We start from the raw sequence: 14,305 nt of genomic DNA on the forward strand, positions 1-14,305 counted from the left end.
GGGGCCCATGTCTTGACCCCCACCACCCCGTTTTACTCCACTTCTCCATCTCCCACCCATGTAAACGAAGTTTGGGGCTGAGTTTGAAAAGGTGCCTCTGTGCTCTGAGAAGGCAGGGGCAGGGGCCTCCCATGACTGCATGGGGATGTGCTTTAATTTTCACTTTGGTCCCAGAACAAGAAATAGACAGCATTGCCTCCCGAGCTCTGGCTGGTAAATGCCACACTTATCAGCAAAGCTGAGAAAATGTCCCCACCTCTGTCTCTTCAACCACCGATAGAGAAATGACAGCCCCAAAGAGAGACAAGACATGGCACAGAACCTAGGAGGTTAGGGGCTGCCCCTGCTCCCGACACTGGCACACACACAGATTTTTGGCAGTGTTGTGGGACTGGGCAGCAGCAAAACCCCAGCTCCACCAGAACAAGGAAGGCACTGGGGCGGGGGTACAAGGGTGGAGAAGGAGGTGTGAGACAGGGCCCCCCACCACATACATAAGCACAAGATTTCCATTGCTAAGGCACTGAGAACAAATTCAGAGAACTCAGTGAGGAGGGGGGAGCTCTGTGTCCCTCCCACAGAGTCATGACCTAGGGGAGAAGGTGTGATTCCTGTCCTTGTTGTAAGAGGCAACCTTGGTTAAGAGTGGCAGAAAACCTGGAGGTGGAAGAAGCCCAGTTGTGCTTAAGAAGTTAGGGACAAGATGATGAGGCCATGCAATGTGGCCAAGGAGTTCAGAGGTGGGCACAGGTCAGCCTGGGCTGAAGGGACATTAGGGTGAAACAGGGACATGCTGGACTCACACAGATTGGCCCCATATCCTGAGCTGACATTTGAATTCTTTGGGGGAGGTAGAGGGGCAGGGGCAGGAGGGGAGATGAGGCAGAAGCAGAAACACATAGAACAGAAGTAGAAGGGATTGGCCTTGGCACAGGAGCAGCACAGCAGGCCCAGGGAAAGGGTGGGGGCAGGAAGCAGCCGGTCTCCCTCTGACCCTCCCTGTCCCCTTCAGAGGGCAGGAAGGAGGGTGGGGGCATCCCTGGCTAAGGAGAAAGAACAGGGCAGGGGAGAGGTCATCACCACGGAAACCTTTGGGAGAGAGGGCAGAGCATTATGACAGAGGATGAAATGCGAGGGTCTGGCCCTGGACAGTGTTGCTCAGCGGTTAGAGCGTCGGCCTGAGGTCCAGAGACCGGGGCTCGATTCCCACTGAGGGCATGTACCTCAGTGCGGTTTGTCCCTGGCCCTGGTTGGGTGGTGCGGGAGAAAGCCACTCGATGTGTCCCTTTCACATCAATGTTTCTCTCCCTCTCTTCCTCTCTTTTCTTCCCACTCTATCTGAACCAAAAATAGAAGAATGTCTTCAGGCGAGGATAAAAAAAAAAAAAAAGAAAGAAAGAAATGCAAGGGTCTGGCGGCCAACATAACATGACTTCCCAGCTTCTCTCCTCCCGGGTCCGGAAGATCTCCCAGCCCCGTCCTAGTTCTCCTTCTCTGGCCCAGGCACCAGGATGACTTTGCCCACATTCTTCTTCTCCTGTATCTGCTTCATGGCATCCACCACCTGAAGAGGAAAATAAGGCTCTGGTCCCAGTGCCCTCCAGCCCCTCCAAAGAGTCAGCCTCCTTCCAGGAATCCTACCCCTGGGTCCCCAGCCTTCCAGGGTCTTGCCCAGGCCCTCCCTGCGGAGCCACCACACTCACCTTCTCAAAGGGCCACACAGAGTCAATGTGAGGTTTGATGTGACCCTCATTGTACAGAGCCAGGAGGCGGGCCACCACCCCACTGATCAGCTCCACCTCATCATCCAGGTAGCTCAGGTGGAAGCCACACACAGCCCGGTTGGCTGGTAGCAGCTCCAGAGCTGTCACGCTGAACTGATTCCACCATGTGCGTGCCATGGCCATCAGGTTCCGCTTGGTGCCCGTCACCACGTTGGCCATTCCTGAGAGACAAGGAGACAGCCTATGAGTCCAGGTGCCAAGCTCATCCCTGTGTATCTGGATTCATGTTTGTCTGCCCCCTGTGGACCCCTCACGATTATCCACACCACTGCCAGGGAGTGACATAATCCCTCACTCGCAGGCTACCAGGCCCAGAAAGACTCCATGTAACTCAAAAATGGTTCTAATCTTTATTTGTTTATTTTATGTGAAATGGTTTTTAAATTTTTATTTTTCCATTACAGTTTACATTCAATATTATTTGGTATTACTTTCAGGTATATGAAATAGTTTTTTAAATGGAAATGCAGATTGTCTAAGAAGCCCAGGAGAGTAGGACGAGGAAGGCAGATTGGTTGATTTTGTATCAGGAACAATCTCCAAACAGGAGCATAAAAAAACACAAAGAATTTACTATGACTCATATGGAAGGTTGTGAAGGAAAATGACAGTAGCTGCACCTAGGAGGCAGCAATCTGAATGCAATATCCAGGACCATCCTAACCCTGGCACTGTCTCTACAGTACCTGGGTCCCTGCCCCTTCTTCATTCAAAAACCCTGGGCTTCGCCCTGGCCAGTTTGGCTCAGCGGGTAGAGAGTCCTGGGTTCAGTTTCTGCTAAGGGCACGGACCTGGGTTGCAGTTCTTTCCCAGCCCCTGTTGGGGTCACGTGGGTGGCAACCACTCCAGCTCTGGAATCTAGGACCGGCAGGTCCAGCAAGAGAAAGGCTGCATCTGGGGGGCCTCTCTTGCAGGGGCCTGATTTGAAAAGAAACCCCTGAACAAATGACATGCAAAGGTCTTGACAGAGGGCACAGTGTCTCTCTAGCATTTATGTTTCTCTCTCTCTTCTTCCCTCTCTCCCTCCCACTCTATCTGAAGATAAATGCAAAAATGTCCTCGGGTGAGGATTAAAAAACCCTTGGGCTCCTATATCACACCCTACTTCCCCTAACTTTCCCTCTCCATTCCAGCCCACTGACTCACCATAGATGATTGTTTTGCCCATGGGTTTAAGGAGGTTGTAGCCCTTGGCAGTATCTGACCCACCAAGAGGGTCCATGATGATGTCCACGCCTGTCACAGAATAAAGGGGCCCAGGAATAGTATTAGAATCCACCAATCTAGAGATCCCCCTCTCTGTCCCATGCCATCCCATACCCTGACCCCACCTTTGGGGGAGATCTTCTTAATCTCATCCACGTAGTCAGTTGTGTGGTAGTCAATGGGGTATGTGAGCCCGTTCTCCTTCAGCAACTTGTGCTTCCTGGCTGAAGCTGTTCCAAACACTGTCACATTCTCCACTGTACGGCACAGCTGCAAGGCGGCCATACCCACACCCCCTGCAGCAAGATACTTTCATAAGGAGGGGATATAGAGTCACCCAGCCACCACTCTCCATTCTCGCCTCTCAAGGACCGAGCCCATCACCTTCATTTTGCCTGGGCTCATTGGGAGGCTTTCTGCCCTCATGTCATGTCCAATTTCTGTAACTGAGAATTGGGAGAAGAGTGGCTGGCAAGGAAGGGGTGCTGGGTGAGGGCAGGTTGCTGTGGATAGCACACCAGGCTGGATCTGGTGCCTGAATGTTGCCACGGCAACAATACTACAGAGGCCTTGGGTGCCATAGGCCAAGGCAGCCTGGTGTTACTATGACAACAGTCTAGACATGCTACTGAGAAGGGGCCTAGGAGGAAATCTCGTAAGGTAAGGGGGGAGGATAAAGGAAAGGAGCTGTCACCTGCAGCCATGTGTACCAAAACGCTGTGGCCAGGCCGCAGGTTGCCAAAGTCAAACAGGACCATGTATGCTGTGATATAATTGACCGGCAAGGCAGCAGCTTCCTCAAAGGTCATGGCCTCAGGCATCAGGAAGGTCTTGGTCGAGGGCACAGTCACCTCCTCCTGCCACATGCCCGATCGGATCAAGACCAGCACCCGGTCCCCTACCTTGAAGAATGGAAGAAGAGCATGATTCAGTCACTCATTTATTCACCCATTGGCAATTTATGACCTTCTGTTATGTACAAGGTCCTCTTCCTGGTAATGAAGTGGCAGCAGAAGGAGCAGTGGTAGTTATGGTAATAATAATAATAATAATGATAATGTCATCAAAAATAATATCTTACCTTTACCGAGTACTTCCCAAGGTCCACGGCCAATTATAAGTGCTTGCTATTGAAACATTTAATCCTTACACCAGCTCTTTGAGGTAGATACTATCCTTATCTCCATTTTATAGATATTTAACTGCACTATTGTGTAAGGTCCCTGATGCAAGAAGCTTATAGTTAAGGCAGTATAAAGTATTATTGAAGAGATTAAGCTGCTTCTGTTAAAAAAAAAAAAATAGGCTCCACTGTTTATTGACAATGTGACAGTTGACAAATAGAAAATTATTTAACCTTTTTGAGCCCCAGTTTTTCTATCTGTAAATAGGTACAGTTTTTTTTTTTTTCATCCTCACCTGAGGACATTTTTCGATATTTTGTTCAGATAGAGTAGGAGGGAGAGAGAGAGAGAGAGAAACATCGACGTGAAAGCGACACATCGAGTGGGTGCCACCCACACAACCCAACCAGGGCCGGGGACAAACTGCAACCAAGGTACGTGCCCTTAGCGGGAACCGAACCCGGGTCTCTCCAGATCGCAGGCCGACGCTCTAACCGCTGAGCCAAACCGGCCAGGGCTAGGTACAGTTTTGACAAAAAATTCAGTCATTTTTTCAGCCAACTGTTGGCCATATAGTAGACACTTAGTAGTGCTAGCTAATAATAATAATGACAATAACAGTGGCTAGGAAGGAAGGTTACCAATCCAGTAACTGAAGGAAGAGGGAGTATGTGCTAAGTGCCATACCACAGTACAGGTAAAGATCTCTGAGCAATTGGGACTGGGTGTGGTCCCCTCAGGAGAAATATCTGAGCCAGCACTGGGGGCCTAGAGGACACTTTCACCCAGAGACGTGTGTGTGTGTGTGTGTGTGTGTGTGTGTGTGTATGGGGCGGGGGTGATGAACAAAGAGAGCCACACAATCCCTCTCACCAGGAAAAGGTATTTTCCTCACTCTCAGCCACATGCAGGAGAGCCTCCTTTTGGGAAGGAAAGGGAGCAAAGAAAACAGAACCCTTCTCTCCAGCTGAGGGCACAGGAAAGGGGGCATACTCAGGAAAAAGAAAGGCCTCTCCTCACTCTCTGAAGAGAGTGGAGAGGGAGGTGTGGGTGCTGTTCTGGAACAATCTGGCTCTGTCTTGGTCCTGCCAGGAATGATGGGAATTCTGTATATTAAGGAGATTTGGGATCCATGGGGAAGAGGGATGGGATTCTCCCACATATCCTTTTTCGTATCCTCAAGGCCCCACATTCCACTGGCAAGGAGGACTGAGGGCAGGCTAGGATCTTTCCCTACAAGCATGTTCTAAGATGAGGTGTGGGGAGTGAAAGCCTTCCACCCCAGGACTCAGGATTAGCAGACTCAGCAATCACCCTGGAGGACCGGCAAAAATACAGTGGTCAGTCTGGATGGTGACCAGGCCCAGTAACAAGGCTCACCACTTACCCAGACTAATGCCCACCTCTCCGATCATCACAGAGCAGGGCTGATATCAGGAGACAGGGAGGGCTCTCCCCACAGAATCCAGCCTCTTACAACCAGGTTCTTACCCTGGACAGGATATCCTATATTTACCAAGTGGAAAGTGTGGGGAGAGGAGGTTAGGTGGGTGGCCTTCAGGAGTAGCATGAACTACAGTTGCCCCCACTAAAAAAAAATATTCCTCTTAGCACCTTCTCAAGAGTGGGGTTATTTAGAAGTCAGTGGAAAGAGTGGGGCCACAGCTGAATCCAGGAAGAAGCCCTTTAAAGAGGATGTTTGCATGTACAAATAAATCCAAGAATTCCAGCTCTGTGATCTAGGACCGGCAGGTCCAGCAAGAGAAAGGCTGCATCTGGGGGGCCTCTCTTGCAGGGGCCTGATTTGAAAAGAAACCCCTGAACAAATGACATGCAAAGGCTCACCCCAGGTCTTTCAAAAAGTTGGTCATTTGGGCCCTGGCCAGTTTGGCTCAGCGGTTAGAGAGTAGACCTGCGGTCCAGGGAGAGCGGGATTCGGTTCCTTCTAAGGGCATGAACCTCGGTTGCCGTTTGTCCCCGGCCCCGATTGGGTCGTGCGGGTGGCAACCACTCGATGTGTCCCTTTCACGTCAATGTTTCTTTTTCTCTCTCTCTCCCTCCCACTCTGTCTGAACAAAAAAAAAATGGGAAAAATGTCCTCGGGGTCAGAATTAAAAGAAAAAAAAAAGGTGGTCATTTGGAACTCCCCGGTGTCCTGGGTTGTGGCCAAGATTAATGATAAAGGAAAAGGAGAAACAGACTGGCAGAACTGGGCCAACCTGCACCGCGTGCCACACCCTCCCCAACCCCAGTTCAAATAAGCACCACCAGGGTTTCTGAGGGTCCCCACAAGGAAGGCGTAGGCAGGTTCCGCCCGCTGGAACATTCCCAAGGGCAGCCACGAGGGCCGTGACCCGATGGCTGAGTCACAGGAGGAGGAGACAGACTCCAAAACTAAGATCCAGAGACCCAATCTCAACCCCATCCCTGTACCCCGCCTTTGCCGCCACCAAAATCAGACTGGCACTGTAGGGCTGGTGGAGGGGTGGTGGCAGGCGTCCATATGATGGGCGTGCCTTGTCTCTTCTCCCTGCTGTGGAAGGGGCAGCCGCACACCCCCACAGACCACGGGGCTGCAAGTGACCAGGGCTCTGGCACAGCCATGTGCCGCCGCCCAACCCCAACTACAAAGTTCCTCAAGCTCCCTTGAGGAATAAGTCACCGTCATTTAGGGTCACAGACCACAATTACTCGGGGAATGTTTGATGAGCAGGGGTACAGGTGTGGTTTTACTCGGGATTGGGGTGGGTGGGTTGGGGAGAGGTAGTAAGGATATTATACGCATGTGCACGGGCGCCTTATTGTTCCCCCCACAAACAACCCCCCCACCACCACCACCACTGCCTCTGGGCGGCGGCCACAATTCAAAATGGTTGGGGAGGGGGCGATAAGTCTATCTCCACCCTCCCACCCCCCAATATAAATCCAGGTCTCCAGGAGCCTCCAAACTCAGGCTCCTTTCCTACGTCTTCCATGCCGGTCTACCCGGGTCGGTGCCAGTGTCCCCCGCTCTGCCACACCCCCGGCGACCGCCCACTCCTGTCCCACTACCCAGTGACCTGCACAGCTCTGCCCTGGGCTGGGCCGCTCACCTTGCGGTCGTTGACTCCCTCGCCCACTGCGGTCACGACTCCCGCACCCTCCAAGCCCGGCGTGTAGGGCAGGGGCGGCTGCCGGTCGTACAGCCCCTGCCGGGCCATAAGGTCCGCGAAGTTGAGCCCACAGGCCCGGACGCGCAGCGTCAGTTGGCCGGGTCCCGGGGCCGGGGGCGTGGCCGGCCGGCTCTTCAGCTTCACCTTGTCGTAGCCGCCGATGCCAGTGATGACCAGGTAGCGCAGCGACCGCGGCGAAGCGGCCGCGGCCCCCTCGGCGGCCACCTTGGCTACCTCTCTCTCCGTGGCCATGGCTAGGACTCCCGACGTGCGCACACAGCTGGACGAAGGGTACACAGCTGGGCAGGGCAGGGCGCGCGGCAGGATAAGCCTAAGCAGAAGGGGCGGGGCGCCCGCCCGGGAGCGGGCTTCGTGCACCTCCTTAAAGGACCAGGGCCACAAAGCGGGTACTGTGGACTCGTGCAAGCAGAAACAAAGAACATTCGCGGACAAACACACGCGAGGACATTCTCGGGGTAATGCAGATCGCGATTTAATTTACTTATTTATTCATAATAAACCTTACGCAAGTTAAAAAAATATGTCTAGGGGCAGTCTGAAAGAGGATCCCAAAGCCTCAGCTGACATCAAATTTAGGGAGTTGGCCACCTGCGGACAGGAACCTAACCAAATTGTTCCTCAGGCTCTGACTCTACCCATATGTGACCCATTCCACGTGGTCTATCAGTGGCAACTTGGAGCAGGAAGATAGAGTCTTTAAAACTTAACATTTGATTTTATTAAAGTTCTGTGCCTCAGTTTTGCCTTCTGTAAAATGGTGAAGATGTTGCTTGGTAAAGGGTAAAGATAAAATTAAATCGACTACCCTTAATATAAACTGTGCTGACATGTTCATAACCCCATAATTGATGATTGGTAAATTATTGTGCTGACTTGTTTATAGCTCCATAACTGATGATTGGGAAAGTCACTGTGGGCCCTCTAGCTGAACCTGTTTTGTAAAGAATTTAACAGGATAGAGATAAAAATAACCTCAGTAAATTGGAAAACTCCCTAATCTAAGAAATTGTTGGGAGCCTGCTACTGTCTGACAGAGTCCATGGAGCTTGGAGGTCTTGAGTCAGAGACTCGACCTCCCCCACAATCTCAAGAAATCAGGCTTGCATTGTGTTTGTACAGCTCGGGGCTAAGTGTGACCCCACTGTACCTTGCAATACTTGGATGTGCCTGGGTGTTCCTGTTATCCACAAGGCAAACTAATTCTATACAGCACTGTTGTAGCCCAGGGCATTATATCAAGAAGATCCTATTTTCTAATATCATTCAACTTTTCCTTTAAGGTGTAAAAGGCATGTAATATAGCATATCCAGGCTGATCTCTGAGGATTTTGTCACAGGGGTGTTCAGAATCAGATGCGGGCCGGCTAATAAACGGCTTTTATTTGGACTTAAATTTTCTAGTGGCCCTTCTTTGACTCTGTCGCGCCACAACAAAAGAAGCACTTTTAAAAGGTAAAAGATGTCATCCAGGGGCAAAACAGTAGCTCGATTATTGTTAGATCCCGGATCAAGCCTGAAATGACTTTAGAGCTTGTCTCTGGCTCCATCAGGGTTGTCACCGGGCAACCGGATCTGCCTCTTCGCTCTCCATCTCCTTCTCCCGGTATTACCCACCAGAGGACGCAGCTCCCCCAAAACTTTTCACCCTACGCTTGACTGAAAGCTCGTTCTTGCCTGCCTGCTAGTCCAGGTAAGCCTTTAACTCATCATAGCCCCAGACTAGGCCATCCGTTGCTAAGGGGACGGAAAGCCATGACGTCACCTTTCCTGGTGGAGGTGTTGGAGTCCTTACCCTCCTAGCACCAAGGCTCCCTGCCGAGACATGAGCAGGTAGGGGGGAGACCGAACCCAAAAGTCTCCCTCCTTGCCCTACCATCTCGAACCCCCTGCTGTTCAGGAAGTGGATGGTCGCCCCTGCTCGTGTCCGCACTAGCACACCGGCGTGCACGCGTGGCGCAAAAGGCCCGAGCCTCGTGCGTGTGCTGATCCCACCTTACCCCTCAGAACTTCGCCCAAGCTCCGCCCACCCCCAACCCCAAGGATGTCAAATCAGTCAAATAACCCGATTCGGCCCGCCCCAGAGCCGCAGGGGCCCCTTGGATCACAGCAGCGCGATACAATCCTGCTCTCCCGCCTAGATTTCCCTGGATCCCACCCAGCTACCCTGGGCCCCTCCTCCGGGCTGCGCGGGCGGGAGGCGGGGCCGGGGGCGCGGCCGAGGGGCGCCGCGGCCCCGGGTGGGGGCTCCGCGCGGGCCCGCGAGATGCCGGTGTCGGCGGCCGGAGCTGCTGCAGCTGCAGCGGCGGGGTAGGCGGCAGCGGGGCCCAGGAGGGGCGCTGCGCTGGGGGCCGGCGTGTAGCCGGGACCATGGAGGGGCAGAGCGGCCGCTGCAAGATCGTGGTGGTGGGGGACGCGGAGTGCGGCAAGACGGCGCTGCTGCAGGTGTTCGCCAAGGACGCCTACCCCGGGGTGAGGGACCGGCGTGTTGGGCCGGGGGAGCTGAAGTCGCGGGTGTGGGTGACTGGGGCTCAGGGGACGGACAGAAATGGGTGCTGGGGTAACCAGGGACGATAGAGAGAGGCTCAGAGGGCCGGGGGATGGTGTTGAGGGCTTTGGAAGGACTGCAGAGGATTGGGGTGGGAGGAACTGGGGATCAGGGTGAGACGAATGGGGTTTGGGGGAAGCAGAGGATCCCGGAGGGAGTTACTAGGGGGATGTCCGAGGTCCTGGGCTTTGGAAAGGGGAAGAACTAAGGGCTGAAAGGGCCCGGAGGGGGTCTGGAAGCCTAACAGATTCCCCGAGGCAGCCGCTCCCAGGATCTCCCCTTTGCCCAACACCAAACCAACTTGTGTCCAGGGACTGGGCTGGACGGGGTGTGAGAATGAGGAGGGCATTTGTCTGGGGTGAGGACTGGAGGATCTTATCTTGACCCATCCGTGTCTGCAGAGTTATGTCCCCACCGTGTTTGAGAACTACACCGCGAGCTTTGAGATAGACAAGCGCCGCATTGAGCTCAACATGTGGGACACTTCAGGTAGCCAACTCCCTGGGGTCACCCTGACTTCCAAGGCCCTCACCCTGACCCCTCCCTTTGGCTAGACCCTTAGGCTTCAAGTCAGCTCAGCCCATCCATCTAATTCTAGGAGGAAGGAAAATTAATTTTCTGCTTAAAGCCAGGGAAACTGAGGCAGAGTTTGCTCACATACCTAGAAACATATCCTGAAGGAGAAAAGCCCAGTATCCAGTCCCCTCTGCTGGATTCTGTCTACCTGGGAAAGTTGCGAGGGAATGTTTTTTGTATGGGAACGTTTTTGAGAAGATTAGAATTGGGTTTAGGAAAGACATTTAGAATTTCTTTGGGTGTGGGAACTACTTCTCTAGACAGAACTGTAGAAATCTGAGATCAAGTCCCAAGAGGATCGGAGAGCTCTCTCCCTTTTCCAAAAAGGAGGGTTTTTATTTTTACTCTGGTCCCCTCGAGGTCATTATAAGATGTCTGTCAACCCAGAAAGCACACGCAAAATTTTGTGAGAATGTTGAGAGCTTTCATGAGCCTCTCGGACTCAGAACATATTAAGAATGATTACCGTTAGAGAAACCCCTAGGGAAGTGGAGAGCTGTTTTCTGCTATCTAACCTCCCCTCTGCCTGCTCCTGCCTTGGAGAAACAGACTCCTTGATGGTTACTAATAACTGCTCTGTGCCATTACCTGATCCTAGCATCCCTTGGCCAGGATTGCTCAGGTCTCCCATTCCCTTCCAGGCCTTCACCCACTCAGGACCCTCGTCTGCCCTCTCTCCTCTGTCTTCTCTCAGGTTCCTCTTACTATGATAATGTCCGGCCCCTGGCCTATCCTGATTCAGACGCTGTGCTCATCTGCTTCGACATTAGCCGACCAGAAACACTGGACAGTGTTCTCAAGAAGGTGGGAGCCTGGGGAAGCAGGAAACTAGACTGAGAGGGACCAAACACCCTGGTCCTGACACAGCATGAGCCATCAGCTGGAGAGTGTGTGAAGCTCTCATCCTCCTAAACCCCCTTTTCTGGAAATCAGTCCTCAGAGCTAGGTAGGATATCTGGGGGTGCACGGGGAGAGTATGGAGAGGTAGGTACTCAAGAGATTCCTTAGCCACCCTCCCCATTGCCTTGGGAGTGGGAGCCCCAGATGGACTGGATGGGAATGTGTCTCTGGAGCTCAGGAAAGCCCTGTGGTCTCCTCTCCAGGCCCCTATTTCCATAAGAAAAGCCTATGGTGAAAGTACAGAAGTCAGCTAAGGCAGCCCCAGTTCCCAGGTGGGGGAAGGGAGGGCTGGATTGGTCTGTTCTTAGGAACAAACTTGGGAAAGGGGTTCAGAACTGGAAGGCTCCAGGCTGGCAGCTGCTTCATGGCCCGAGTTAGAAGCAGGACACAGACCCTATGGCCCCACCGCAGGCCTCTCCTCCTTTCCATTCTCCCACACCCCATCCCTGCTTGCAGCCCAAGCACACTTCTGCCACCTCTTTGCTCACTTAGAAGAGTCCAGAGGGTTGTTGGTTTCTGCATGCAGTGATAAAGGGTGGCCTACTGGTGTGGAGCACGGTTCACCCTGTGCCTCCTTCTACTCCTCCATAACTCTGTTTTCTTTCCCCAAATAGTGGCAAGGAGAGACTCAGGAGTTTTGCCCCAATGCCAAGGTTGTGCTGGTTGGCTGTAAACTGGACATGCGGACCGACCTGGCCACACTGAGGGAGCTGTCCAAGCAGAGGCTTATCCCTGTTACACATGAGCAGGTGGGACCCCAGACCTTTGACCTCATTCCAGCCTAGATCTCCCACTTCTGACCCTCTCATTCTCTGATTTGAAAACATCTTATTTTGTTCATCCTTTGTCCTGGCCTCTGACCTCTGCCCTGATCCCTTTACCGCCTCCCCTCCCCCAGCCCTCAGCCTCCCTGCCCCTTAAGGAGCTGCAGGCTAGGCCTTATAACTTCCTTCATGCGCTCCATCCTTCCAGGGCACTGTGCTGGCCAAGCAGGTGGGGGCTGTGTCCTACGTGGAGTGCTCCTCCCGGTCCTCTGAGCGCAGCGTCAGGGATGTCTTCCACGTGGCCACCGTGGCCTCCCTTGGCCGTGGCCATAGGCAGCTGCGCCGTACTGATTCTCGCCGGGGACTGCAGCGATCCACTCAGCTGGCAGGAAGGCCAGACCGGGGGAGCGGGAACGAAGGCGAGATACACAAGGATCGAGCCAAGAGTTGCAACCTAATGTGAGGAGTCGTCAAGGATCAGAGTGTCAGGAGGGGTGGTGAACGGCACAATTGTCCCCCTGCCTACACCCTGGCTTCCTGATCTCCTGACTCTGGCTAGAACTTCAGGGCAAGCTGAGTGAGCAATTCTCCTGGGCAAGGGACCCAGAGGCGGAGGGGTGTGCACCATTCCCCACATCCTCATCCCTCTCCTCCCCACCGGAAGTTGAGGGAGCTAGCAGGGCAGGCAAATGGGCCAAGAGCTGGGATGGGGCAGAGGGGTTAGGGAAACTGGCATCAAGCAGTGACCTTGGTCGAGTCTCAGTAGGCTGCCTTCCCTCCCTGCCCTCAGTCCCCATATCCTGGTCCTGGCTTCCTTCCCTAAGGAAAGTGTCCATTCCATGACTTTCCCTTCTCCTCTCCTCTCACTTCTACAGCTGTTCTCCCTCATCCTAACCTCCAGGCAACATGCACTAAATTAAAAAGCAAGTTGAGAAGCCCCTTCCCCCATATACCCACCAACCCTAGTTCCTCCCTCTCTTCCCCCAACAGTCCCCAAATAAAGCCCAAGTCCATGGAAAACGGCTGTGGCTTTAGTTTTGTTGTTTTCTAAAAAAAACAGTCTACCAATGTCTAGCAGCAGGAGAGAGAGTTAGACTTAAGGAAGAACTTTCCTGTCTATGTTCACAGAAGAAGCAGAGGAAGTCACAGGTTGGATCAGCAGTGTCCTTTTAGGAGCCAGAGGTGGGGAAGTGAAATATCTTGGGAATATTCATCTCAGTTAATGAGCCAGACAATCCTAAAGCCAATAGGGGGTTTTAAAGCAGACTGATGTGCAATTCATTACTCAGCCCAGCTGGGACATCCTGCTAGTGTGGGAGGGGTCCTGCTTAAGTGGTCCAGGCCCTTTGCTCACCATCTCCATACACCCCCACCTTGGAATCTGCTGGTGCCCTGGGAGTTGTCTGGGTAGGGAGGGCATCAAAAGCTTACCCTGGGCAGAGGAAAGTTTCCCAAGGGGACAGAGGTTTGATTCTGGAGTCTCCTTGGAGGGGGACAGGAGTTCTCACCCTCTTTCCATCCTGAGCTCTTTGATGATTTTGGAGGGAGCATCAGCTGAGTTGAGGGTCACCCCCTCCAACCCCCTAGCGAAGGGAAGCTGGTGGAGGGGCTGGCTGGAGCACTTGTTGTCAGGAAAGACAGTGCTGGTCTGTTTTCTCGGGAGTCTGGTTTCACATTGTCCTGTATTCCCTCCCTGGCTCTGGTCCCATTGGCCTCTTTTCGGTGACACTCTCCCCCAGGAACCATCCCTAGCCCTCCCCTCCCCCAGCCCCAGACACTTCTCCCAGACATACTCTGGGAGAGAACACAGACCTTACCCTCCCATCTGCTGGGATTCCCCCCTAAATCACAGCCCATCCCTCCCTCATTCATTCAGCAAATGTGTACTGAGCACCAACTGTGTGCCAGACACTGGCTTGGGAGACTGAAAGGACCAGTCTCTTTGCTCTGGGGAGCAGCCCATTAGGAAAAAGAGGTACCCCAGATGTGACAGTGCCTTGGCTGTAGGATCTCCTTACAGCGTTGGGAGCCAGTTCTCTGACCCAAGTCCTGAGGGTTGAAGGGGAGTTTGCCAGGCAGGAAAGGGGCAGGAAAGGCACTCTGGACAGAGGGTAGAGCACGTGCAAACACATGGAGATGAGACACAACATGGCACAGTTGGGCTGTCCTGGTGGGAAGGGCAGAAGACGGCTGGCAAGGTACACTAAGGCCACCTCAGGGCCCACAAGGGAAC

General features: G+C 53.2%; 2 protein-coding genes across 4 annotated transcripts; one reads left to right on the forward strand and one right to left on the reverse strand.

Moving 5' to 3' along the window:
• Positions 1 to 1,400: 1,400 nt before the first annotated feature.
• On the reverse strand, positions 1,401 to 7,544 carry LOC118634798 (synaptic vesicle membrane protein VAT-1 homolog). Its single transcript, XM_036269585.1, has 6 exons — positions 7,207 to 7,544; positions 3,685 to 3,892; positions 3,116 to 3,286; positions 2,931 to 3,020; positions 1,704 to 1,945; positions 1,401 to 1,564 (listed from the first exon to the last, which is right to left on the reverse strand). The coding sequence occupies exons 1-6, from the start codon at positions 7,516 to 7,518 to the stop codon at positions 1,481 to 1,483; spliced, it is 1,107 nt and encodes a 368-aa protein (XP_036125478.1). The 5' UTR covers positions 7,519 to 7,544; the 3' UTR covers positions 1,401 to 1,480.
• Positions 7,545 to 9,553: 2,009 nt separating this feature from the next.
• Positions 9,554 to 13,092, forward strand: LOC118634801 (rho-related GTP-binding protein RhoN). 3 transcript variants are annotated; one of them, XM_036269589.1, is made up of 5 exons: positions 9,554 to 9,756; positions 10,234 to 10,321; positions 11,103 to 11,212; positions 11,923 to 12,057; positions 12,281 to 13,092. In XM_036269589.1, exons 1-5 carry the CDS (start codon positions 9,655 to 9,657, stop codon positions 12,533 to 12,535), a joined length of 690 nt encoding a protein of 229 aa, XP_036125482.1. In that variant the 5' UTR covers positions 9,554 to 9,654; the 3' UTR covers positions 12,536 to 13,092. The 3 variants fall into 3 exon arrangements, with proteins under 3 accessions (XP_036125482.1, XP_036125483.1, XP_036125484.1); XM_036269590.1 differs by having other exon boundaries at positions 9,628 to 9,756; positions 11,962 to 12,057; positions 12,281 to 12,714; XM_036269591.1 differs by lacking the exon at positions 11,923 to 12,057 and having other exon boundaries at positions 9,628 to 9,756; positions 12,281 to 12,714.
• Positions 13,093 to 14,305: the final 1,213 nt, after the last annotated feature.

This window comes from Molossus molossus, unplaced genomic scaffold (genome assembly GCF_014108415.1).
Source record: "Molossus molossus isolate mMolMol1 unplaced genomic scaffold, mMolMol1.p scaffold_m16_p_19, whole genome shotgun sequence".
NCBI lineage: Eukaryota > Metazoa > Chordata > Mammalia > Chiroptera > Molossidae > Molossus > Molossus molossus.

Excerpts from the sequence above, each read along its gene's own strand:
- LOC118634801 (XM_036269589.1), top strand. The coding sequence starts at position 9,655 with ATGGAGGGGCAGAGCGGCCGCTGCAAGATCGTGGTGGTGGGGGACGCG. Across the intron at positions 9,757-10,233 it reads CCAAGGACGCCTACCCCGGG|AGTTATGTCCCCACCGTGTT; the intron begins GTGAGGGACCGG and ends CCGTGTCTGCAG. Across the intron at positions 12,058-12,280 it reads TCCCTGTTACACATGAGCAG|GGCACTGTGCTGGCCAAGCA; the intron begins GTGGGACCCCAG and ends CCATCCTTCCAG.
- LOC118634798 (XM_036269585.1), bottom strand. The coding sequence starts at position 7,518 with ATGGCCACGGAGAGAGAGGTAGCCAAGGTGGCCGCCGAGGGGGCCGCG. Across the intron at positions 3,021-3,115 it reads TAAGAAGATCTCCCCCAAAG|GCGTGGACATCATCATGGAC; the intron begins GTGGGGTCAGGG and ends ATTCTGTGACAG. Across the intron at positions 1,565-1,703 it reads CTGTGTGGCCCTTTGAGAAG|GTGGTGGATGCCATGAAGCA; the intron begins GTGAGTGTGGTG and ends TTTCCTCTTCAG.